The 25,858-nt window shown below is 41.4% G+C and overlaps 1 protein-coding gene across 1 annotated transcript in view; it reads right to left on the bottom strand.

Annotated features, from left to right (window-relative positions):
* Positions 1–3,830: 3,830 nt before the first annotated feature.
* The window catches only part of LOC121539347 (protein phosphatase 1A), a 34,566-nt gene continuing 12,538 nt past the window's right edge, over positions 3,831–25,858 (bottom strand). The window contains exon 6 of the mRNA XM_041847765.2: positions 3,831–4,692. Coding sequence (XP_041703699.1) covers positions 4,663–4,692 — 30 coding nt within the window. The 3' untranslated portion in view covers positions 3,831–4,662. The remainder of the gene's footprint in view (positions 4,693–25,858) is intronic.

The raw sequence follows: 25,858 nt of genomic DNA on the forward strand, positions 1-25,858 counted from the left end.
ACACCATTTTCTCCCCAGTTTCTTGACGGACAATGTAAAGATACTCGAGTCTGCTATGCTCTGAAAACCATGAATGAACATTCACAAGAGCAATGTTCTCTTACAGTCACATTTTCAGTACAGGCCTATGGCGGGGTGTAGGCCTAGTTAACTGAAAACAAAAAAGTATTTCACAAGGCTGAGGTATTTTGGACACAAAAGACATAACTTTTAATTTCATTAATTTGTTTATTTTTTATACCACATGTTTGTCCACATCATGAAATATGTGCAATCGTAATGAAAGCCAATGCAAGGAATGGGCCTATTGGCTGTGCAATAAACTGTTTAGTAGGCTTACATTTTAAATGTTTTATTGGGGGTAAATGTGTATGCCATTAACCAGGTTTCCATCCAACATTTTTATGCGATAAAGTACATGTCGAATAAAAAAAGTCATGACATGACAGTCATGAGGGCTGATCGAAACAGCTAACTTGTCAGTAAACTTTCCACATGCTGACAAAAATATGCCTAGACAAGGTGGGATCTTTTTGTGTAGGTAAATGTAAAATGTATTATGCAAGAAATGGCGGTGGAAACTCCTTTATGCGCAAATATTGATAGGCTATAATAACCGTCATATCATCACGTGATGATATGTTGTGAGGTCCTTTCTCGATGACTCCGGAACACATACAGTTTATTAGGCTACAGATAAAATAAGTTATGATAAACTTCACAGGGTGGTGAAGTGCATGGTGATGAGCTTGATGCGCCTTCCCATTATGATTGATGCTTGGCTGCCATTTGACAAATAAAACGTATCTAGCTATTTTTCCCGCACTGTATCTGCAAGCTGTTGGCTAGAGCACACGTGCCAAAACCAGAGGGGGCACATTCCCTATATAAAGCAACATTTTTACCGATAGAACCCTCAGCAGAGATGAAAATAACTTTTATTCGTTACATGGGAATTCAACCGCAACAGTTATTTGTATGTGTACTACATCATCACGCATAGCCTTTTATCAACAACAAATCCGTTTGATGGAAACACCCCTCTGGTGGGAAAATGTGCAAAATGTTTTATTTTAGAATATTCCCATGAAAATCTGTCTTCAATTGGATGTAAACCTAGCTATTGTTTTGAATTATTGTGCATAATTAGGCTAATTTTATATGAGGGAACACATTGTTTAAGCTTATAAAAATATTAATACAATTCTGTAATCAGTTTCCTTTTGTCTGTCTGCTATCAACTTCTCTTTTGTCTTGTTAAAATTATTGTTTTGAAAATTCGGTTTAAAATATCATGGGTTTGTATAGCTTGTAGACATTAAACATCTCAATATCTCCAAAGACCTCATTCATACCACATTGATATAACCTACTGAAACGTCAGCCATCAGTAATTAATTAACCTACACCTATTCCCTAATTATGGCCTATGATTTACAAAACGTAAAGATGAATTTAACTTTTTATGAACTCTTAGAATAGCCAATTTAATTACATTCAACTAGTCCTTGTTCTTTGTATTTTGTCTTGTAATGTGCACTTCATTGCTTTATAACTTAATTTTAAAAAGTGTTCCTTCAAAACCTGCCAAACATTCCTATCGAAATATAAATAATTAAACCTATTTTTCACACCAACGGGGAGCGTATAGGATTTCACCACTGGCAAAATTGAAAATGGCTAAACTAAACACGTTTCCATCCACAGTTATTTGTGAGTAAGGTCATACCATATATATACATATATATATATATACATACATACATACATACATACATACATACACACATATATATATAATCATGACAGCTGTGATGAAAACAGGTAGTTTCTGTAAAATTGTATAAATGCCGACAGAATTTGTTTGCTCAACATGTTGGGATCTTTTTGTGTTGGTAAAAATTATTATGCGAGAAATGGTGGTGTAAACGCCTTTATGGGCAAATATTGATATAATAACCATCATATAAGTAAACTTGGAGTCACGCGATGATATGGTGTGTGGTCCTCCTAACGATGACTCTGGAAATCATGCAGTTTATTAGGCTACAGATGAAATAAATTATGATGAACTTCACAGGGTGGTGAAAGTGCCTGGTGATCTTGATGTGCCTTTCCAATAAATATCGAGGGTCTTATTCTGGTGACATGATGATCGATGCTGGACTGCCTTTTGACAAATAAAAATATTCTCGCTCTTATCCATAATAATCTCATCATGTAGACTAGCCTACCAGCACAGCCTACCCGCACTTTAGGCCTATCTGCAAGCGGTTGGCTAGAGCGCGAGTGCCAAAACCAGAGTAGGCACATTTGCTATTTAACGCAACGGTTTTTGTGACAAAACTATGGTAGAGTTATAAATGTGATGGAAACACATTGAACTTTAGATTTGTATTCCTTACATGAAAACTTAAGCGAAAAAGTACATTTTGTGTGCACTACGTCATCACACGCCGACTTTTATCTGCAATAAGTCCTTTTGGTGGAAATACACCACTGGTGGGAAAATGCACGTTTACATTATGTTAAAGTATTATTAATTTAAATGTTAACCTTGATGAGCAGGCTTTGACCTTTCAACCAAGTTTGACATTCGTCTTTCATAGTGAACAGAAATTAAACATGACATTTCACACAACCACAAAGAAGGAGGATTCATTTTTCAATATATTTTGTTAATGGGTAATTTGTATGTCCCTGACAATGTGTTCAGGCCTCCTCACTGCTCTAACTCACCCATGTCACCCTTCTCTACAATAATTTTCACTTGTTTAGGTTAGAATTCAATATATAGGATTTTTGCCTCCTCTTTACCTACTTCCATCTTTCTCTCTCACACACTGTCCATTAACTCTGCCAGGCTGCCCAAGCCATTCCTAAAGTGGAGTGCGGAGGAGTCCCCATCGGGAAGCTGAAGGTCCATCTTAAGAGACCTTTGTTCTCTTGTCACTGTGGCTTTTTAATCCACATCCTCATGTAGAAAAAAAACATTTCCTCCCACACCTGGCTATGAAATGGGTTTTCTCTGTAAACACTGTAGGCCTGTGTGTGTGTGTCTCAATGAAGGGACCTCAGTCAGACAGGCAGTTTAACCAATTACCTTACAAAACTGGACGGGTGGTCGTATGTATTGAAAAAGGGGCTCATGCATTTATCTTACTTGAAGCGGTTCTATACTGAGAACACTACAGGGGATGTAGCAAAATAACTGCCTCATACTCAACAACTACCTGTTATGATGAATGCAAACGGAAGTAACCTTCCAACTTCCAATTCTCATAATCACACTTAGGCTAATGGTAGTTGTCACCTAATCACAGTTTGTGTGTATGATATGTAATTAGACTAGGAAATGCAGAACAGAACAATACACTGTGACAGGGAAATGGCCACAGACCTGGTAATTATATAGCACAACTAGGAAAACCGTGAAAAAGTGTTGGGTTGATATTCCTACTGGATTCCTGTCCATCATTTCTTAGCCACTTCATCATATTTCTTCATACAGTATACATACTGCATATACTGTATATATACTGCTTGTAATATCCAAATCAGAGGTTCAATATAGTGTACTGGTCTGTCTGTCTTTGTGAGTGTACACAACGAGGACGCTTGACCCCTCGGGTGTCAGTGAAAGGGTGAAAAGTGACATTTTCCCCCCCAGATACTTACCCACTACGAATACCAATGAGCCCAAGTTAGCATGGGTACCACACCAACCAACCACACACAAAGCAACCACACACCTACAAACCAACCAACCACACACAAACCTACCAACCAAACAACCATCCAACCACACAAGAAGAGATTTCGAGAAAGAGTGTCATCTGCTCACGAGTTTATTAATGTCGCTCTGGACAAGGTGTTGGGCACTAAACATCAAACAGAGAATCACTGAGCGTGTTATATGTGTGGTTCCAAGTCTGAGGAAGCCCTCTTCCTAATCTCTTTTTTTACACTGGCTCAGGACACATGGTCAAGATGTTCTTTACCCAAACACATTGAAATAAACATTACAAGCACTCGTCAAAATACAGTACATCATAAAGAGAGAACCATTTAGACTGTTGGCAAGTCTTGTGGTTTAGAAGCTAGCCTGACATGATAGGGCACTATGTCTGCAACAGCCAAAGGCCTTTGGGTTGCCATGATAATGCTCTTGTATTTAGTGAGCAGATAAAACCTGTAAGAGGCCAGACTCCTGTTGAATAACCACATTCCTATTTAGTCAAACATCCCAGAGATGACATAGAATGTCTTGGCCTTTTCCAAGCTGACGCACTCGTCACACACAGTGGGAAGACAGCAAGAACACAATTTACAATGGGCCATACTCTGACTTGAGGTGAGCACACAAACCCCTGATGATGGTGAAAATCTGCCATTACCACCAGAGGTTGCACCAATTAATCTCAATTCAGGATAGAGCCCTATTGGTTGGAATTATGTTATGTGATCGATTCAGACAGGAGAGGATTCACTGATGGATTCTCAGACTATTCTCAGCCTCTTTGGCAGGAAGGGGGCCGGTGTATTCAAAGTCATAAAATATGTGTGAGAAAATAATAGTTAAAACACTTCAGGATCTGACAATAGACAACAGCAAACACTCAGGGGAAAAGGTGGGTGGAGATCATCGGTTTAGGTCCTGTTTTAGCTGAAACCCCGGAAGAAGAGGATGTCCTGGGGAGGAAAAGGGGAGGATGTAGGTGAAGGATGGAGAAATAGAGAAACTAACAGCATGCAGGGGCATGGATACCAAACATGACTGATTGCATGCTAACAAGAGACGCAAAAACCTAAGAACTGTCTGTATGCAGAGGGACAGAAAATATCCTTCTCAGAGGTACAAAGGAAAAAACTGACTTCCGCATTGCATTCCGAGAATAGAAAACAACCACTGACTGAAGGCCAGAGGCAATTCAAAAATTAAAACAGAGATAAACCCTTCCACCTCACTACAGCACAGTCCACAAACACAAAGCAGAAAGCACAAGCTGACAGACAGACAGACACGGACCATGCTTAGTTAAAACAGGTGCTTCAGTAGTCAGCTACAGAGAAAAAACACTGTCAGCCATGTATTGATCAACACATTTAAATAAGAACAAATAGTACACTTGATCTTGGGGAGGGAAAGGAATGAACAGAACAGCAGGTAGAGCTTGAAATGATGCTGAACACGCAAGGTCAGTTTCCAGTCAAAGGGAATGCTGATGCTATGTGATAGCATATTATTAAAGTTGTAATAAGCAGATGGTTGAATAGTGCAGTTTACATCAAGTAAAAGTATAAATAATAATCATAATAAACTCACTAAATCTGATACAATAGGCAAGCATGAAGTTGGAATTAAGGACCAGGCTTTGTACAAGGCAGGAAAAATCTGTGAACTCTGAAAGAACACAGGAGATGTGACAAGAAGAGAGTTTCCATGCTCCATCACATAATGAATCCCTGACGCAACTCGACTGTCATGCTTTATCAAAACAAGGGGGATCCTAATAATGGATTTATTTCCCTGCAGTGATATTTGTAGGGGGAAGGGAGGGAGGGAGGCTGGGGGGGTCACATATCAAAATTTCAAGCTGACATAAATCAATCAGTCCCATAACTGGACAAAAACAACAGTGGTGACCTGTGGGCCATATCTGACATTAATACTAAACCTTCCAGTCAGTGTGGAGGAATGACAGGACACAATTTGGTGGGAGAGAGAGAGAGAGAATGCTGATACGGGGCCTAACGAGGAAAGGTGCTGATGCTAATGAGTGCATCCGTGAGCCCTTAATGAGGCCGTCTCGTTTGGTGTCCTAATTTACAGTGATCCGCGTCTCAGGGGTGCAGGATAATGAGCTGGGCTGGGATTCCCAGGGCAGGGGGTTGTGTAACCCACCTCACAAGTGGGACACAAACTCCCACAATGCCTGTGTGTATGTGTGAGAGAAAGCGTGATAGAAAAAACGGGAGGGGAGAGAGAGAGAGAGAGAGAGAGAGAGAGAGAGAGTATGTGAGAGAGATACAGTGTGTATGTCTGTGGGAGGGGGAAAGGGCGAGAGAGGAGGAGGGGAGAGAACAGCTAGATGTCATCCCTGCCTGATACGCTTGTTTGTACACTCCCATCATTGAATCGCTGTGACCAAGTGAGAAAAGCTTGGCTCTCTGTGACAAACTGACCTCGGGCAACAAGTACACTCACGGATAGAGGAAACGGAGAGAGGTAGACCGAGCAAGATGAGAGAGAGGTTTATAGGTGAACAAGACAAAAAGGAGATGAAAAGCCATGCAGTCGTCAAAAAGGTTGAATGTTGATTCACAGCAATATTTTCATTAAGTGTTGTTGGCTTTGAACTTGGTTGACTGCATTTCTAGGAGCTACTGTATGGCCAACTTCAATCATTATCAATGAGCTAAGGTCAGCATGTCTACCTGCCCATGAACACGCTATATACCATCCAGGAGAAATGGTTATCCTCTAAAGGGATGGCATTCAGTTTCAGGTCTTTCTTACTGGGCTACTCAGAGAAAATATGTTCCAAAGCTAACTAACAATTACAGGAATCAGTGACCTCAGTTCATAAAAACCAAATGCAGAGTATGCATTGAGCCCTGCCGCCCCCGCCTCTTTCTGCTGTGTCTGCATTAGTCAGGCTCAAATGGGTTCCTGACATGAGAAACAGAGCATGACATGCGCTAAACAATGCCAGGCGGATGACAGGCCAGCTCCATTTGATGGTCGCTGCTGATGCGGACGCTTTTTGAAGTGGAGAAATATCAGGGCAGCTTGAATCAGTATGAGACGCAGGTGGCCTCGGATCTAATGAGTCAGCCACATTACACACATCTCAAAATGCAAATAGAAAAGAACTACAGGAAATGTAACATTCATATATTCACCCAATGGTGAGTTATGGTCTCGTCTGGAATTTAAGCAAAAGCTAAAATATGGGACAAAGTACTTGACATGGTCTTTGAGAACTGTGTCATCAAATAATTCAGACACCACTCTGAAAACACTGATCAATAACTTTAGTGGAATGTCTGCTCACTGTCCACTACTGTTTTGTCAGTGAGAATGTGTGGTTCCACACAACTCTAATTGACACAGTTAATAACACTGCCCCCCTCTGGCTGGCTGGATGCAGATCTACCAGTAACTGTGACATTGGTCATTCCTCCAGTCACATTCACAGATCTGAAAAGGAGAAGGGGACGGAAGAAAAACTACCTTTATCTAATTTAAATTCCAGAAATGGAGATGTCTATAAATGGCTAACTACAGTGCCATTTACAGATGATATATAGGATCGTTAAAGAAACAGATGATGAATTGCATCACAACAAATCTTTGATATAAATTATTCATTAATTTACGGTATTATGTTACTTTGAATCGGATACACTTACTCTATTCTTCTCAAAACAAACCGGACTATATAAAAGTACATGCTTTACATTTAAATTATGTATTGACTAAATCAGGGCTAAATGAGCATGGCTCTGCTCCCCTCCCCCAACCAGACCATTCAGGGGATCATAACAATCCAAATTATACCTGATCTATCAACGGCTTGGCACTGAGCACCGTTTGAACGTTTGACCTTTTAACACGGCTCATGACATTATGTTGACATTTAAAGTAATCCCTCCCACGGTTCCTAATCTCAGTCGCCGTGGATGGCCCTGGACCATCCCCTGAGCTGCAACTACACCACGGATGCAGGCAGGCAGACACAGACGAGCAATATCCATGGCAGGGCCAATGCGTCCATGCTAAGCTAGAGTCCACATGTGCAACCACACTTGGGTTATGGGACAAATGCAAACATACATGCAGGCATGGGAATCAATGTTCATGTGTATTATCGGTGTATAATATGAAATGTGTTAATTGTTGTGTAAAAGAGAGGGATATTGCACCCTACCTGCTCAACCTAATTTGAGCTACAGTGCCTTCAGAAATTATTCACACCCCTTGACTTTTTCCACGTTGTTGTGTTGCAGCCTGAATTTAAAATAGATTAAATTGAGATTTTGTGTCGCTGGCCTACACACAATACCCCATAATGTCAAAGTGGAATTATGTTGAGACATTTTTACAAATTAATTAAAAATGAAAAGCTGAAATGTCTTGAGTCAATAAGTATTCAACCCCTTTGTTATGGCAAGCCAAAATAAGTTCAGGAGTATACATTTGCTTAACAAGTCACATAATAAGTTGCATGGACTCACTGTGTGCAATAAGTGTTTAACATGATTTTTGAATGACTACCTCATCTCTGTACTCCACACATACAATTATCTGTAAGGTCCCTCAGTCGAACATTAAATTGCAAACACAGATTCAACCACAAAGACCAGGGAGATTTTCCAATGCCTCGCAAAGGGCACCTATTGGTAGATAAAAAATAAATTAAATAAAGCAGACATTGAATATCCCTTTGAGCATGGTGACTTTAATTACACTTTGGATGGTGTATTCATACATCCATTCACTACAAAAATACAGACGTCCTTCCTAACTCAGTTGCCGGAGAGGATGGAAACTGCTTAGGGATTTCACCATGAGACCAATGGTGACTTTAAAACAATTACAGATTTGAATGGCTGTGATAGAAAACTGAGGATGGATCAACATTTTACATTTTAGTCATTTAGCAGACGCTCTTATCCAGAGCGACTTACAGTTTGTGAGTGCATAATTATTTAATTTTTTCATACTGGCCCCCGTGGGAAATGAACCCACAACCCTGGCGTTGCAAGCGCCATGCTCTACCAACTGAGCTACACGGGGCCACAACATTGTCGTTTCTGCAAAAATGTGGCAAAGAATTTAACTATGTCCTGAATACGAAGCGTTATGTTTGTGGCAAATCCAACACATCATCGAGTACAACTCTTTATATTTTCAAGCATGGTGTAGGCTACATCATGTTAGGAGTATGCTCGTCATCGGCAAGGGAGTTTTTTTTTGGATAAAAAGAACCAGAACAGAGATACATAAGCACAGGCAAAATCCTAGAGGAAAACCTGGTTCAGTCTGCTTTCCAACAGACACTGGGAGACAAATTCACCTTTCAGAAGGACAATAACCTAAAACACAAGGCCAAATATACGCTGGAGTTGCTTACCAAGACAACATTGAATGTTCCCGAGTGGCCTAGTTACAGTTCTAACTTAAATCGGCTAGAAAATCTATGGCAAGACTTGAAAATGGCTGTCTAGCAATGATCAACAACCAACTTGACAGAGCTTGAAGAAAGATTCACAACTGTAATTGCTGCCAAAGGTGATTCTAACAAGTAATGACTCAGGAGTGTGAATACTTATGTAAATTAGATATTTCTGTATTTCATTAAATACATTTGCAACAATTTCTAAAAACATGTTTTCACTGTCATTTTGTGGTATTGTGTGTAGATGTGGTCCTCTGTAGCTCAGCTGGTAGAGCACGGCGCTCGTAACGCCAAGGTAGTGGGTTCGATCCCCGGGACCACCCATACACAAAGATGTATGCACGCATGACTGTAAGTCGCTTTGGATAAAAGCATCTGCTAAATGGCATATTAATTAATTATTAATAGATGCGTGATATTTTTTGTAATTTAATCCATTTTGATTTCAGGATGTAACAACAAAATGTGGAATAAGTCAAGGGTTATGAATACCACATAATGTATGTGAATACATACATTATGTGAATGCGTAGCACTGAATAAAAGCAGCAATAAACCCTACAATTCATCACCAGTCTACTGTATTACACACTACTACAACATCCTCCACAACAGGGTAAAACACTCCACAAAGCTGGCAGTGCTACAATTACACCCATATGGCATTGACTCCACTCCTCTGTTGTCCATGCATGACTGGATAATGTTATACTGCTGCATTCAGCAGCACAGTCCAAAAGTAGTGCTGCAGTATAATCAGTTAACAAAAAGGTCAGATCGGTTGGCTACAATCAATTACAGTTAGAATTGATCTTTTAGAGCAGCCATTCTCAACAGGCGGACGGACAGCAGGCCGGATCCGGACATAGAAGGGGGTCAATACAGACTGCGGGTCCCGACCTCCCAAAAAATATTAATTCTTTATTTTTAAAATTTGGTTGGGATTCGACTCCTGGTATCATATGAACACATGCACATAAGACATGGAAGTTGTAGAATTGCAATGAAATGTGCTTTATAATTGCTACATTTTTCCTTCGCTCCATGGCATAATGTGTAGAATTAAAGGAAATAAGATTTAAAACTGCAATTTTTTCTCTCTGCCAACATGACGGGTGTGAACAGTTTAAACAGTTTGGGGGTTGAATTGGTTGCGAGGTGGGGGTTTGTTACTATACCGATAAATGACTATATTCATCCGGAGACCTTTGCCACCTACAAAATGTGTGTGACCGGACCTTATCAAATAGTATTTAAGTACCCCTGTTTTAGAGACCACCTTTATTCCAAACCAAGGGGTGGGGGGGGGGGCAAATATATGAACACTAATTCACAATCTGGAAGCCTTTACAAATGACTGGTAAGAACATCACTTCATCTAGATAGCATGATAAAACATGGCCTCGTCATACCCTATCAAAAGTTATTGGAATGGATGCACTTTTTGTATCGCAAAAACATGAATCAGTACTTAAGTGTGTTGGTGGGTCTTACATTGGTCTTTTATGAAGGAACCGATCAGGTCTGACATCGAGTTTTAAATTATTCTATATACATTTTTTAATGTGACAATTAATTGAACAGATCAAGAGATGAAATGAGAAGAGCTATGCAAGGTAACAACCCATTTATTTAGTGATACATTCTGCAAACTATACATTTTATTTCAAACTTCAAAGGCTAACAAAATGAAAGAAATAAGGAAGGAAAGGCGCTGAGGAGATTCAGGGAAAGAGGAGAAAAAACACATTCATAAGCAAGGAATGCAATTTGTTCAATCGACTTAACACAAATAGCACAATTTAGTTCAGGGAACAAAGCTTTAACATTTTCTTTTCTGTCTTTCCTTTGGAGCAAGAACATAATACAAAATATACAGTTATTGAACTTTGCAAAGTCAATCACAGAGGCCTCTGAGAAGCAGTTGAATCAACATAGACAATACTTATCTACAGCAGTCTAAAGCCATTCTTGAATGTATTCATAAATATAGCAGACATGAATGTATGTACGCACATTTCTAATGCTTACAAGGTTACCCAATTATTAAACACTTGCATTTTCTTAAAGTATTACATCATCTGCAGGAGATAGCAATTAAATAAGCTTTCAAGATTCAACAAGGTGACATGAAAAAAAAGTATACAAACCAGAAATGGTTGAAAAGGTGTACCATGTGACTACCAACATAGTATGCCACTTTGTAGAGAAGCACCCTAACTAGGAAACACTTTATTTGATTTATTTCTCGGTTACAAGAAAGTAATGTCAGCATCTCTCCTTGAAGTGTTCCAATGAACAAGTACTTTAGGGATACAGTTAGATTGGGTAAGGCAAATTGGTGAGCTTATTAGTGAGCTGAAAAGGTCAGCAACATGTGGTTCAGGTCCCCTGTTTAAGGGGACACAACCCACCACTGCTAAGGGTCACACAGTAACGTCACAACAATATGGACAATATCGGCGCGAGCATTAAAATCTATTTTACTCCAGCCAGGTATACCTCTGAACTGTACAGAACTAGTTCCTGGGGAGCAAAGGGACAACCTGTAAATAGCTTTATAGTTTTTTCTAGAATAACAATTATTTTTTGTGAAAAAGCTGATAAGATACAGACAATCAGTGCATATTTAACCATTGTCATTAATTACACCAAATACCTCTCACACATCTTACATTTCTAGAACCCTGAACATTGTTACAATTCTAGATCTCTGAAATAGTTAAATATCACAAAAGGGAAACAAGTTGGTGAAATTACACAAGCAAGGGTTTGAGGGCATTCTTTTTCATATAAGGTCAATGATTTGACTAGTTAATAAAATAAGCTAGCATTTGCAGTGGATACCTTATAGATATCAATATTTCAAATTTGCACATTTCAGTCAAATACATTAACATGGGTTTGCCCGACTCCATGACAACTCAGTCTGACATTCCACAGATTCTGACAGTCAGAACAACCAAAGTGTCTGATGGCTGCTTTCAAAGCCAAACTACAGAGAGGGGGTCTAGAACAACATTTTACATTTACATTTTAGTCATTTAGCAGACGCTCTTATCCAGAGCGACTTACAGTTAGTGAGTGCATACATTTTTCATACTGGCCCCCCGCGGGAATCGAACCCACAACCCTGGCGTTGCAAGCGCCATGCTCTACCAACTGAGCTACAGGACGCCTATAAACAACCAATACTAGACAAATAGGTTTTCTATCAACTTATGAGGTACTGTAGTTCTGTAAAAATTATTTCACCCCTTTTTCGTGGTATCCAATTGGTAGTTACAGTCTTGTCCCATCGCTGCAACTCCCCTATGGACTCGGTAGAGGCGAAGGTCGAGAGCCGTGCGTCCTCCGAAACACAACCCACTCCGAAACACAACCCAGCCGAGCCGCACTGCTTCTTGACACAATGCCCGCTTGTGTCGGAGGATACACCGTACACCTGGCGCCTGGCCCGTCACGTGTCGCTAGTGCGCGACGGCACAAGAACACCCCTGCCGGACAAACCTTCCCCTAACCTGGACGACGCTGGGCCAATTGTGCGCCGCCCCATGGGTCTCCCGGTCGTGGCCGGCTGCAACAGAGCCTGGACTCGAACCAGGATCTCTAGTGGCACAGCTAGCACTGCGATGCAGTGCCTTAGACCACTGCGCCACTCGGAAGGCCCGAGGTACTGCAGTTTTATGGTAAATAAGAAAAAGAAGACATTTACCGCTTAGTAATTGCTACGCTTTTGAACAATTAAATCAGTCTTGTATAGTACCAGACGGGTCAAATTGATCAAAAGTCAAATATTGATTAGGAAAAAACAAATACACCCTAAACCAGCATTCATTTAGAGCCATATCCTATTTAAAATGGGAAGCGAAGTAAAATTTACATAAAGGTTAAAGCATGGTGTATGGATCTAAGATCAGGATATGGCGCCTGGAGTTAGCAAAAAGTGCCTTCAGAAAAGTATTCATACCCCTTGACTTATTCCATTCTTATTTTGTTGTGTTAGAGCATGAATTCAAAATGGATTAAAAAAAAAATTATCCTTACCCATCTACACATAATGACAGTGAAAACACTGACATTTTAGCACATTTATTGAAAACGAAATACAGAAATCTAATTTACATAAGTATTCACACCCCTTTGTTATGACACTCCAAATTGAGCTCAGGTGCATCCAATTTCCTTTGATCATCCTTGATACATTACTACAACTTGATTGGAGTCCACTTGTGGCCAATTCAATTGTTTGGACATGATTTAGAAAGAAACACACCTGTCTATATAAGGTCCCACAGTTGACAGTGCACGTCAGAGCAAAAACTATACCATGAAGACCAAGGAACTGTCCGTAGATCTCCGAGATAGAATTGTGATGAGGAATATATTTGGGTAAGGGTATAAAACAATTTCTAGAGTCCTGAAAGTTTCCAAGAGCACAGTGGTCTCGACCGTTGGGAAATTGAAAAAATATGGAACTACCCAGACTCTGCCTGGAGCTGACCATCTGACCAAACTGAGCAACCGGGCAAGAAGGACCTTAATTAGGGAGGTGACCAAGAACCCAATGACCACTGAGAGAACTACAAAGTTCCTTGGCTGAGATGGGAGAACCTGCCAGAAGGATAACTGTCTCTATAGCACTTCACCAATCTGGGCTTTATGGGAGAATGGCCAGACGGAAGCCACTCTTGAGAAAGGGGCACATGACAGCACACCTGGAGCTTGCAAAAAGGCACGTGAAAGACTCAAAGCATAAGGCAAAATAATCTGTGGTCTGATGAGACAAAAATTGAACTCTTTGGCCTGAATGCAAAGCTCTATGTCTGGAGAAAACCAGGCACAGCTCAGTGGCAGGGACTGGGAGACTGGTAAGGATAGAGGGAAAATTGAATAGAGCCAAATACAGGCAAATCCTTGATGAGAACCTGCTTCAGAGTGCAAATTACCTTAGACTGAGGCAAAGATTTACGTTCCAAAAGGACAATGACCTCAAGCATCCAGCCAAAGCAACGCTGGAATGGCTTCAGAACAAGAATGTGCAAGTCCTTGAGTGTCCCAGCCAAAGCCCAGACTTGAATCCCATTAAATCTGTGGAAAGACTTGAAGATTTCTGTTCACCACCGCTCCCCATCTAACTTAAGGGCTTGAGAAAATATGCAAGGAAGAAAATCCAGATGTGCAAAGCTGATACAGACATACCCAAAATGACTCAAGCTGTAAATCGCCGCCAAAGGTGCTTCTACAAAAGTATTGACCCAGGGGTGTGACTACTTATGTAAATGAAAGGGTATTGTGTGTAGATGGGTGAGGACAGAAACAAAACAATTTAATCAATTTTGTATTCAGGCTGTAACAACCATGTGGAATAAGTCAAGGGGTATGAATACTTTCTGAAGGCACTGTACATACGTTCCTTATAAGGCTCACATAATAATTACATGCCATGTTCATGTAAGGCCCCATCTCTAACACCTTAGTCACTATGCAAGTCCTACAGTATATATGCAAGAAGTCCGCATTAAAACTGGTGTGTCGACAACAGAACGCTAACCTACTTTCCAAAACTCTTTAAACAAAAGCACTGCAGCACAAAATCAGTGTCAAGCTGTACAGATGAAAGAAACATTTGCGGCTAAAGATCAAAGTAATGCATTTCTGAAATACAATTTATTTATTTCCAGTCCAGCCTTATAAAAACATTGACAGTAAATGAGTAACCTGCAAGTTTAAAACAGGCTAAGACAGATTTTCCTTGATGACTTCATTTAGGTACTTATAAATGAAAATTATATACAGTGGGGAAAAAAAGTATTTAGTCAGCCACCAATTGTGCAAGTTCTCCCACTTAAAAAGATGAGAGAGGCCTGTAATTTTCATCATAGGTACACGTCAACTATGACGGAGAAAATTAGATTATTTTTCTCCAGAAAATCACATTGTAGGATTTTTTATGAATTTATTTGCAAATTATGGTGGAAAATAAGTATTTGGTCACCTACAAACAAGCAAGATTTCTGGCTCTCACAGACCTGTAACAACTTCTTTAAGAGGCTCCTCTGTCCTCCACTCGTTACCTGTATTAATGGCACCTGTTTGAACTTGTTATCAGTATAAAAGACACCTGTCCACAACCTCAAACAGTCACACTCCAAACTCCACTATGGCCAAGACCAAAGAGCTGTCAAAGGACACCAGAAACAAAATTGTAGACCTGCACCAGGCTGGGAAGACTGAATCCGCAATAGGTAAGCAGCTTGGTTTGAAGAAATCAACCGTGGGAGCAATTATTAGGAAATGGAAGACATACAAGACCACTGATAATCTCCCTCGATCTGGGGCTCCACGCAAGATCTCAACCTGTGGGGTCAAAATGATCACAAGAACGGTGAGCAAAAATCCCAGAACCACACGGGGGGACCTAGTGAATGACCTGCAGAGAGCTGGGACCAAAGTATCAGTAACACACTACGCCGCCAGGGACTCAAATCCTGCAGTGCCAGACGTGTCCCCCTGCTTAAGCCAGTACATGTCCAGGCCCGTCTGAAGTTTGCTAGAGTGCATTTGGATGATCCAGAAGAGGATTGGGAGAATGTCATATGGTCAGATGAAACCAAAATAGAACTTTTTGGTAAAAACTCAACTCGTCGCGTTTGGAGGACAAAGAATGCTGAGTTGCATCCAAAGAACACCATACCTACTGTGAAGCATGGGGGTGGAAACATCATGCTTTGGGGCTGTTTTTCTGCAAAGGGACCAGGACGACTGATCCGTGTAAAGGAAAGAATGAATGGAGCCATGTATCGTGAGATTTTGAGTGAAAACCTCCTTCCATCAGCAAGGGCATTGAAGATGAAACGTGGCTGGGTCTTTCAGCATGACAATGATCCCAAACACACCGCCCGGGCAACGAAGGAGTGGCGTCGTAAGAAGCATTTCAAGGTCCTGGAGTGGCCTAGCCAGTCTCCAGATCTCAACCCCATAGAAAATCTTTGGAGGGAGTTGAAAGTCCGTGTTGCCCAGCGACAGCCCCAAAACATCACTGCTCTAGAGGAGATCTGCATGAAGGAATGGGCCAAAATACCAGCAACAGTGTGTGAAAACCTTGTGAAGACTTACAGAAAACGTTTGACCTGTGTCATTGCCAACAAAGGGTATATAACAAAGTATTGAGAAACTTTTGTTATTGACAAAATACTTATTTTCCACCATAATTTGCAAATAAATTCATAAAAAATCCTACAATGTGATTTTCAGGATTTTTTTCCTCATTTTGTCTGTCATAGTTGACGTGTACCTATGATGAAAATTACAGGCCTCTCTCATCTTTTTAAGTGGGAGAACTTGCACAATTGGTGGCTGACTAAATACTTTTTTTCCCCCACTGTACATACTGCAGTTGTTCTGTAGAAAATACTTTAGAGTATAAGGACAACACATGTACAGAATGTTTGCACTCCTCAAGGGAAGATCCTAAACAACTATTCAGGCGCTAAAACAGCTTGGGCTTGTGTGTTACAGTTGACGACTGTGCTCCTAAAACTTGGCTCCCTTTACACAAAACAACAGAGGGGAAATAAAACTTTTTTAAACGTTTACCAATCTAACCATATTTCTTTCTCATTTATAAAAAGTGACTTGGGTACCTGTAACAGTTTAATTGAATGGGTATATTACAATCTCAACAATACCTACATAAATCACTTCACTTCATTTGATTCATTCAGTCACTTAGATGTTTTTTCTAAGTTAGCAAATGCTTTGTAATAATTAAGAAGGCATTGTTTGACTTATGTATACAATTTAACAATAAGTGTTTGTGTGCTTGACATTTCAGCAGTTTAAGGCTACATCAACTGTCCGTATATCAAGTTCACAACAAAAAAGAACCTGGGTCCAAGTCACTCTTTAATGGACAAACATCTTTCAGCATTAATCTGAGACATACACTACCAGTCAAAAGTTCGGACACACCTACTCATTCAAGGGTTTTAATTTTTACATTGTAGAATAATAGTGAAGACATCAAAACTATGAAATAACACATATGGAATCATGTAACCAAAAAAGTGTTAAACAAATCAAAACATATTTTATATTTTCCAAATAGCCACCCTTTGCCATGATGACAGCTTTGCACACTCTTGTCATTCTCTCAACCCGCTTCATGAGTCACCTGGAATGCATTTCAATGAACAGGTGTGCCTTGTTAAAAGTTAATTTGTGGAATTTATTTATTCCTTAATGCGTTTGAGCCAATCAGTTGTGTTGTGACAGGGTAGGGGGGGTATACAAAAGATAGCCCTATTTGGTAAAAGACCAAGTCCATATTATGGCAAGAACAGCTCAAATAAGCAAAGAGAAACGACAGTCCATCATTACTTTAAGACGTGAAGGTCAGTCAATACGGAACATTAAGAACTTTGAAAGTTTCTTCAAGTGCAGTCGCAAAAACCATCAAGCGCTATGATGAAACTGGCTCTCATGAGGACCGCCACAGGAATGGAAGACCCAGAGTTACCTCTGCTGCAGAGGATAAGTTCATTAGAGTTACAAGCTTCAGTAATTGCAGCCCAAATAAATGCTTCACAGAGTTCAAGTCACAGACACCTCTCAACATCAACTGTTCAGAGGGGACTGTGGGAATCAGGCTTTCATGGTTGAATTGCTGCAAAGAAACCACTACTAAAGGACACCAATAATAAGAAGAGACTTGCTTGGGCCAAAAAACACAAGCAATGGACATTAGACCATTGGAAATGTGTCCTTTGGTCTGGAGTCCAAATTTGAGATTTTTGGTTCCAACTGCCGTGTCTTTGTGAGACACGGTGTGGGTGAACGGATGATCTCCGCATGTGTATTTCCCATCGTAAATCATGGAGGAGGTGGTGTTATGGTGTGGGGGTGCTTTGCTGGTGACACTGTCTGTGATTTATTTAGAATTTAAGGCACACTTAACCAGCATGGCTACCACAGCACACTGCAGCGATACGCCAACCCATCTGGTTTGGGCTTAGTGGGACAATCATTTGTTTTTCAACAGGACAATGACCCAACACACCTCAAGGCTGTGTAAGGGCTATTTTACAAAGAAGGAGAGTGATGGAGTGCTGCATCAGATGATCTGGCCTCCACAATCCCCCGACCTCAACCCAATTGAGATGGTTTGGGATGAGTCGGACCGCAGAGTGAAGGAAAAGCAGCCAACAAGCGCTCAGCATATGTGGGAACTCCTTCAAGACTGTTGGAAAAGCATTCCAGGTGAAGTTGGTTGAGAGAATGCCAAGAGTGTGCAAAGCTGTCATCAAGGCAAAGGGTGGCTATTTGAAGAATCTCAAATATAAAATATATTTTGATTTGTTTAACACTTTTTTGGTTACTACATGATTCCATATGTGTTATTTCATAGTTTTGATGTCTTTTCTATTATTCTAAAATGTAGAAATTTTTAAAAATAAAGAAAAACCTTTGAACGAGTAGGTGTGTCCAAACCATTGACTGGTACTGTATGTATGTATGTATGTATGTATGTATGTATGTATGTATGTATGTATGTATGTATGTATGTATGTATGTATGTATGTATGTATGTATGTATGTACGTACAGTGAGGGAAAAAAGTATTTGATCCCCTGCTGATTTTGTACATTTGCTCACTGACAAAGAAATGATCAGTCTATCATTTTAATGGTAGGTTTATTTGAACAGTGAGAGACAGAATAACAACAACAAAATCCAGAAAAACGCATGTCAAAAATGTTATAAATTGATTTGCATTTTAAATGAGGGAAATAAGTATTTGACCCCCTCTCAATCATAAAGATTTCTGGCTCCCAGGTGTCTTTTATACAGGTAACGAGCTGAGATTAAGCGTGTGCTCCTAAATTCAGCTCGTTACCTGTATAAAAGACACCTGTCCACAGAAGCAATCAATCAATCAGATTCCAAACTCTCCACCAAGACCAAAGAGCTCCCCAAGGATGTCAGGGACAAGATTGTAGACCTACACAAGGCTGGAATGGGCTACAAGACCATCGTCAAGCAGCTTGGTGAGAAGGTGACAACAGTTGGTGCGATTATTCGCAAATGGAAGAAACACAAAAGAACTGTCAATCTCCCTCGGCCTGGGGCTCCATGCAAGATCTCACCTCGTGGAGTTGCAATGATCATGAGAACGGTGAGGAATCAGCCCAGAACTACACGGGAGGATCTTGTCAATGATCTCAAGGCAGCTGGGACCATAGTCACCAAGAAAACAATTGGTAACACATTACGCCGTGAAGGACTGAAATCCTGCAGCGCCCGCAAGGTCCCCCTGCTCAAGAAAGCACATATACATGCCCGTCTGAAGTTTGCCAATGAACATCTGAATGATTCAGAGGAGAACTGGGTGAAAGTGTTGTGGTCAGATGAGACCAAAATGGAGCTCTTTGGCATCAACTCAACTCGCCGTGTTTGGAGGAGGAGGAATGCTGCCTATGACCCCAAGAACACCATCCCCACCGTCAAACATGGAGGTGGAAACATTATGCTTTGGGGGTGTTTTTCTGCTAATGGGACAGGACAGCTTCACCGCATCAAAGGGACGATGGACGGGGCCATGTACCGTCAAATCTTGGGTGAGAACCTCCTTCCCTCAGCCAGGGCATTGAAAATGGGTCGTGGATGGGTATTCCAGCATGACAATGACCCAAAACACACGGCCAAGGCAACAAAGGAGTGGCTCAAGAAGAAGGACATTAAGGTCCTGGAGTGGCCTAGCCAGTCTCCAGACCTTAATCCCATATAAAATCTGTGGAGGGAGCTGAAGGTTCGAGTTGCCAAACGTCAGCCTCGAAACCTTAATGACTTGGAGAAGATCTGTAAAGAGGAGTGGAACAAAATCCCTCCTGAGATGTGTGCAAACCTGGTGGCCAACTACAAGAAACGTCTGACCTCTGTGATTGCCAACAAGGGTTTTGCCACCAAGTACTAAGTCATGTTTTGCAGAGGGGTCAAATACTTATTTCCCTCATTAAAATGCAAATCAATTCATAACATTTATGACATGCGTTTTTCTGGATTTTTTTGTTGTTATTCTGTCTCTCACTGTTCAAATAAACCTACCATTAAAATTATAGTCTGATCATGTCTTTGTCAGTGGGCAAACGTACAAAATCAGCAGGGGATCAAATACTTTTCCCTCACTGTATGTATGTATGTATGTATGTATGTATGTATGTATGTATGTATGTATGTATGTATTTACATTTTAGTCATTTAGAAGATGCTCTTATCCAGAGCGACTTACAGTTAGTTAGTGAGTGCATACATGCATGTATGTATACACACACATATATACACACACACACACACACACGTATATATACATACAGTGGGGAGAACAAGTATTTGATAACCTGCAAATTCGGCAGCGTTTCCTACTTACAAAGCATGTAAAGGTCTGTAATTTTTATCATAGGTACACTTCAACTGTGAGAGACGGAATCTAAAACAAAATTCCAGAAAATCACATTGTATGATTTTTAAGTAATTAATTTGCATTTTATTGCATGACATGAGTATTTGATACATCAGAAAAGCAGAACTTAATATTTGGTACAGAAACCTTTGTTTGCAATTACAGAGATCATACGTTTCCTGTAGGTCTTGACCAGGTTTGCACACACTGCAGCAGGGATTTTGGCCCACTCCTCCATACAAACCTTCTCCAGATCCTTCAGGTTTCGGGGCTGTCACTGGGCAATACGGACTTTCAGCTCCCTCCAAAGATTTTCTATTGGGTTCAGGTCTGGAGACTGGCTAGGCCACTCCAGGACCTTGAGATGATTCTTACGGAGCCACTCCTTAGTTGTTTCGGGTCGTTGTCATGCTGGAAGACCCAGCCACGACCCATCTTCAATGCTCTTACTGAGGGAAGGAGGTTGTTGGCCAAGATCTCGCGATACATGGCCCCATCCATCCATCCTCCCCTCAATACGGTGCAGTCGTCCTGTCCCCTTTGCAGAAAAGCATCCCCAAAGAATGATGTTTCCACCTCCATGCTTCACGGTTGGGATGGTGTTCTTGGGGTTGTACTCATCCTTCTTCTTCCTCCAAACATGGCGAGTGGAGTTTAGACCAAAAAGCTCTATTTTTGTCTCATCAGACCACATGACCTTCTCCCATTCCTCCTCTGGATCATCCAGAAGGTCATTGGCAAACTTCAGACGGGCCTGGACATGCGCTGGCTTGAGCAGGGGGAACTTGCGTGCGCTGCAGGATTTTAATCCATGACAGCGTAGTGTGTTACTAATGGTTTTCTTTGAGACTGTGGTCCCAGCTCTCTTCAGGTCATTGACCAGGTCCTGCCGTGTAGTTCTGGGCTGATCCCTCACCTTCCTCATGATCATTGATGCCCCACGAGGTGAGATCTTGCATGGAGCCCCAGACCGAGGGTGATTGACCGTCATCTTGAACTTCTTCCATTTTCTAACAATTGTGCCAACAGTTGTTGCCTTCTCACCAAGCTGCTTGCCTATTGTCCTGTAGCCCATCCCAGCCTTGTGCAGGTCTACAATTTTATCCCTGATGTCCTTACACAGCTCTCTGGTCTTGGCCATTGTGGAGAGGTTGGAGTCTGTTTGATTGAGTGTGTGGACAGGTGTCTTTTATACAGGTAACGAGTTCAAACAGGTGCAGTTAATACAGGTAATGAGTGGAGAACAGGAGGGCTTCTTAAAGAAAAACTAACAGGTCTGTGAGAGCCGGAATACTTACTGGTTGGTAGGTGATCAAATACCTATGTCATGCAATAAAATGCAAATGAATTACTTAAAAATCATACAATGTGTTTTCTGGATTTTTGTTTTAGATTCCGTCTCTCACAGTTGAAGTGTACCTATGATAAAAAATTACAGACCTCTACATGCTTTGTAAGTAGGAAAACCTGCAAAATCGGCAGTGTATCAAATACTTGTTCTCCCCACTGTATATACACACACATACATACACTCAGCAAAAAAAGAAACGTCCTCTCACTGTCAACTGTGTTTATTTTCAGCAAACTTAACATGTGTAAATATTTCTATGAACATAACAAGATTCAACAACAGACAAACTGAACATGTTCCACAGACATGTTACTAACAGAAATTGAATAATGTTTCCCTGAACAAAGGGGGGGTCAAAATCAAAAGTAACAGTCAGTATCTGGTGTGGCCACCAGCTGCATTAAGTACTGCAGCGCATCTCCTCCTCATGGACTGCACCAGATTTGCCAGTTCTTGCTGTGAGATGTTACCCCACTCTTCCACCAAGGCACCTGCAACTTCCCGGACATTTCTGGGGGGGAATGGCCCTAGCCCTCACCCTCCGATCCAACAGGTCCCGGACGTGCTCAATGGGATTGAGATCCGGGCTCTTCGCTGGCCATGGCAGAACACTGACATTCCTGTCTTGCAGGAAATCACGCACAGAACGAGCAGTATGGCTGGTGGCATTGTCATGCTGGATGGTCATGTCAGGATGAGCCTGCAGGAAGGGTACCACATGAGGGAGGAGGATGTCTTCTCCGTAACGCACAGCGTTGAGATTGCCTGCAATGACAACAAGCTCAGTCCGATGATGCTGTGACACACCGCCCCAGACCATGACGGACCCTCCACCTCCAAATCGATCCCGCTCCAGAGTACAGGCCTCGGTGTAACGCTTCTTCCTTCGACGATAAACGCGAATCCGATCATCACCCCTGGTGAGACAAAACCGCGATTCGTCAGTGAAGAGCACTTTTTGTCAGTCCTGCCTGGTCCAGCGACGGTGGGTTTGTGCCCATGGGTGACGTTGTTGCCGGTTATGTCTGGTGAGGACCTGCTTCATAACAAACCCTCAGTCCAGCCTCTCTTAGCCTATTGCGGACAGTCTGAGCACTGATGGAGGGATTGTGCGTACCTGGTGTAACTCGGGCAGTTGTTGTTGCCATCCTGTACCTGTCCCGCAGGTGTGATGTTTGGATGTACCGATCCTGTGCAGGTGTTACACGTGGTCTGCCACTGCGAGGACGTTCAGCTGTCCGTCCTGTCTCCCTGTAGCGCTGTCTTAGGCGTCTCACAGTACGGACATTGCAATTTATTGCCCTGGCCACATCTGCAGTCCTCATGCCTCCTTGTAGCATGCCTAAGGCACGTTCACGCAGATGAGCAGGGACCCTGGGCATCTTTCTTTTGGTGTTTTTCAGAGTCAGTAGAAAGGCCTCTTTAGTGTCCTAAGTTTTCATAACTGTGACCTTAATTGCCTACCGTCTGTAAGCTGTTAGTGTCTTAACGACCGTTCCACAGGTGCATGTTCATTAATTGTTTATGGTTCATTGAACAAGCATGGGAAACAGTGTTTAAACCCTTTACAAGAAGATATTTGGATTTTTACAAATTATCTTTGAAAGACAGGGTCCTGAAAAAGGGATGTTTTTTTTTTTTGCTGAGTATATATATATATATATATATACACACACAGTGGGGAAAAAAAGTATTTAGTCAGCCACCAATTGTGCAAGTTCTCCCACTTAAAAAGATGAGAGAGGCCTGTAATTTTCATCATAGGTACACGTCAACTATGACAGACAAAATGAGAAAAAAAAATCCAGAAAATCACATTGTAGGATTTTTTATGAATTTATTGGCATATGATGGTGGAAAATAAGTATTTGGTCAATAACAAAAGTTTCTCAATACTTTGTTATATACCCTTTGTTGGCAATGACACAGGTCAAACGTTTTCTGTAAGTCTTCACAAGGTTTTCACACATGTTGCTGGTATTTTGGCCCATTCCTCCATGCAGATCTCCTCTAGAGCAGTGATGTTTTGGGGCTGTCGCTGGGCAACACAGACTTTCAACTCCCTACAAAGATTTTCTATGGGGTTGAGATCTGGAGACTGGCTAGGCCACTCTAGGACCTTGAAATGCTTCTTACGAAGCCACTCCTTCGTTGCCCGGGCGGTGTGTTTGGGATCATTGTCATGCTGAAAGACCCAGCCACGTTTCATCTTCAATGCCCTTGCTGATGAAGGAGGGTTTCACTCAAAATCTCACGATACATGGCCCCATTCATTCTTTCCTTTACACGGATCAGTCGTCCTGGTCCCTTTGCAGAAAAAACAGCCCCAAAGCATGATGTTTCCAACCACATGCTTCACAGTAGGTATGGTGTTCTTTGGATGCAACTCAGCATTCTTTGTCCTCCAAACATGACGAGTTGAGTTTTTACCAAAAAGTTATATTTTGGTTTCATCTGACCATATGACATTCTCCCAATCCTCTTCTGGATCATCCAAATGCACTTCAGACGGGCCTGGACATGTACTGGCTTAAGCAGGGGGACACGTCTCGCACTGCAGGATTTGAGTCCCTGGCGGCGTAGTGTGTTACTGATGGTTGGCTTTGTTACTTTGGTCCCAGCTCTCTGCAGGTCATTCACTAGGTCCCCCCGTGTGGTTCTGGGATTTTTGCTCACCGTTCTTGTGATCATTTTGACCCCACGGGGTGAGATCTTGCGTGGAGCCCCAGATCGAGGGAGATTATCAGTGGTCTTGTATGTCTTCCATTTCCTAATAATTGCTCCCACAGTTGATTTCTTCAAACCAAGCTGCTTACCTATTGCAGATTCAGTCTTCCCAGCCTGGTGCAGGTCTACAATTTTGTTTTTGGTGTCCTTTGACAGCTCTTTGGTCTTGGCCATTGTGAAGTTTGGAGTGTGACTGTTTGAGGTTGTGGACAGGTGTATTTTATACTGATAACAAGTTCAAACAGGTGCCATTAATACAGGTAACGAGTGGAGGACAGAGGAGCCTCTGAAAGAAGAAGTTACAGGTCTGTGAGAGCCAGAAATCTTGCTTGTTTGTAGGTGACCAAATACTTATTTTCCACCATAATTTGCAAATAAATTCATAAAAAATCCTACAATGGGATTTTCTGGATTTTTTTTCCTCAATTTGTCTGTCATAGTTGACGTGTACCTATGATGAAAATTACAGGCCTCTCATCTTTTTAAGTGGGAGAACTTGCACAATTGGTGGCTGACTAAATACTTTTTTTCCCCCACTGTGTATGTGTATGTGTATATATATATATACACACACACACACATAAATATATATATAGGTCAAATTCAGGAGACAACGTGGTAGTTTGCTGCCTGAAGTTAGCCTACATCAGTAGATTGTCAGTTGGTTAAAGAGAGACATTTTCAAAATTCAGTATGTTACCCTGTGTGTTAGACAAACAGGACAGTGTCCCAACCCTGAGCAGAGCCCAAGGGGATTAGAAGGGCACCTTTACCTACAGTGCTCAATTCTAATTGATATAACATCCAAAAACAAAAACAAGAACATCTTGCTCAACACTTATCTAACTCAAGCAACATTATTTATTCCGGACAGTTTATTTATTAGGTACACCACCCCGTTCACGAAAATGGATCGCTCCTACAGACAGACAGTGAGTCATGTGGCCATGGCTTGCTATATAAAGCAGGCAGACAGGCATCGAAGCATTCAGTTATGGTTCGATTGAACATTAGAATGGGCAAAACAAGTGACCAAAGCGACTTTTGAGCGTGGTATGGTGGTCGGTGCCAGGCACGCCGGAACCAGTATTTCAGAAACGGCTTTTCATGCACAACAGTGTCTAGGGTTTACAG

Source organism: Coregonus clupeaformis, chromosome 25, assembly GCF_020615455.1.
Source record: "Coregonus clupeaformis isolate EN_2021a chromosome 25, ASM2061545v1, whole genome shotgun sequence".
Taxonomy (NCBI): Eukaryota; Metazoa; Chordata; class Actinopteri; order Salmoniformes; family Salmonidae; genus Coregonus; species Coregonus clupeaformis.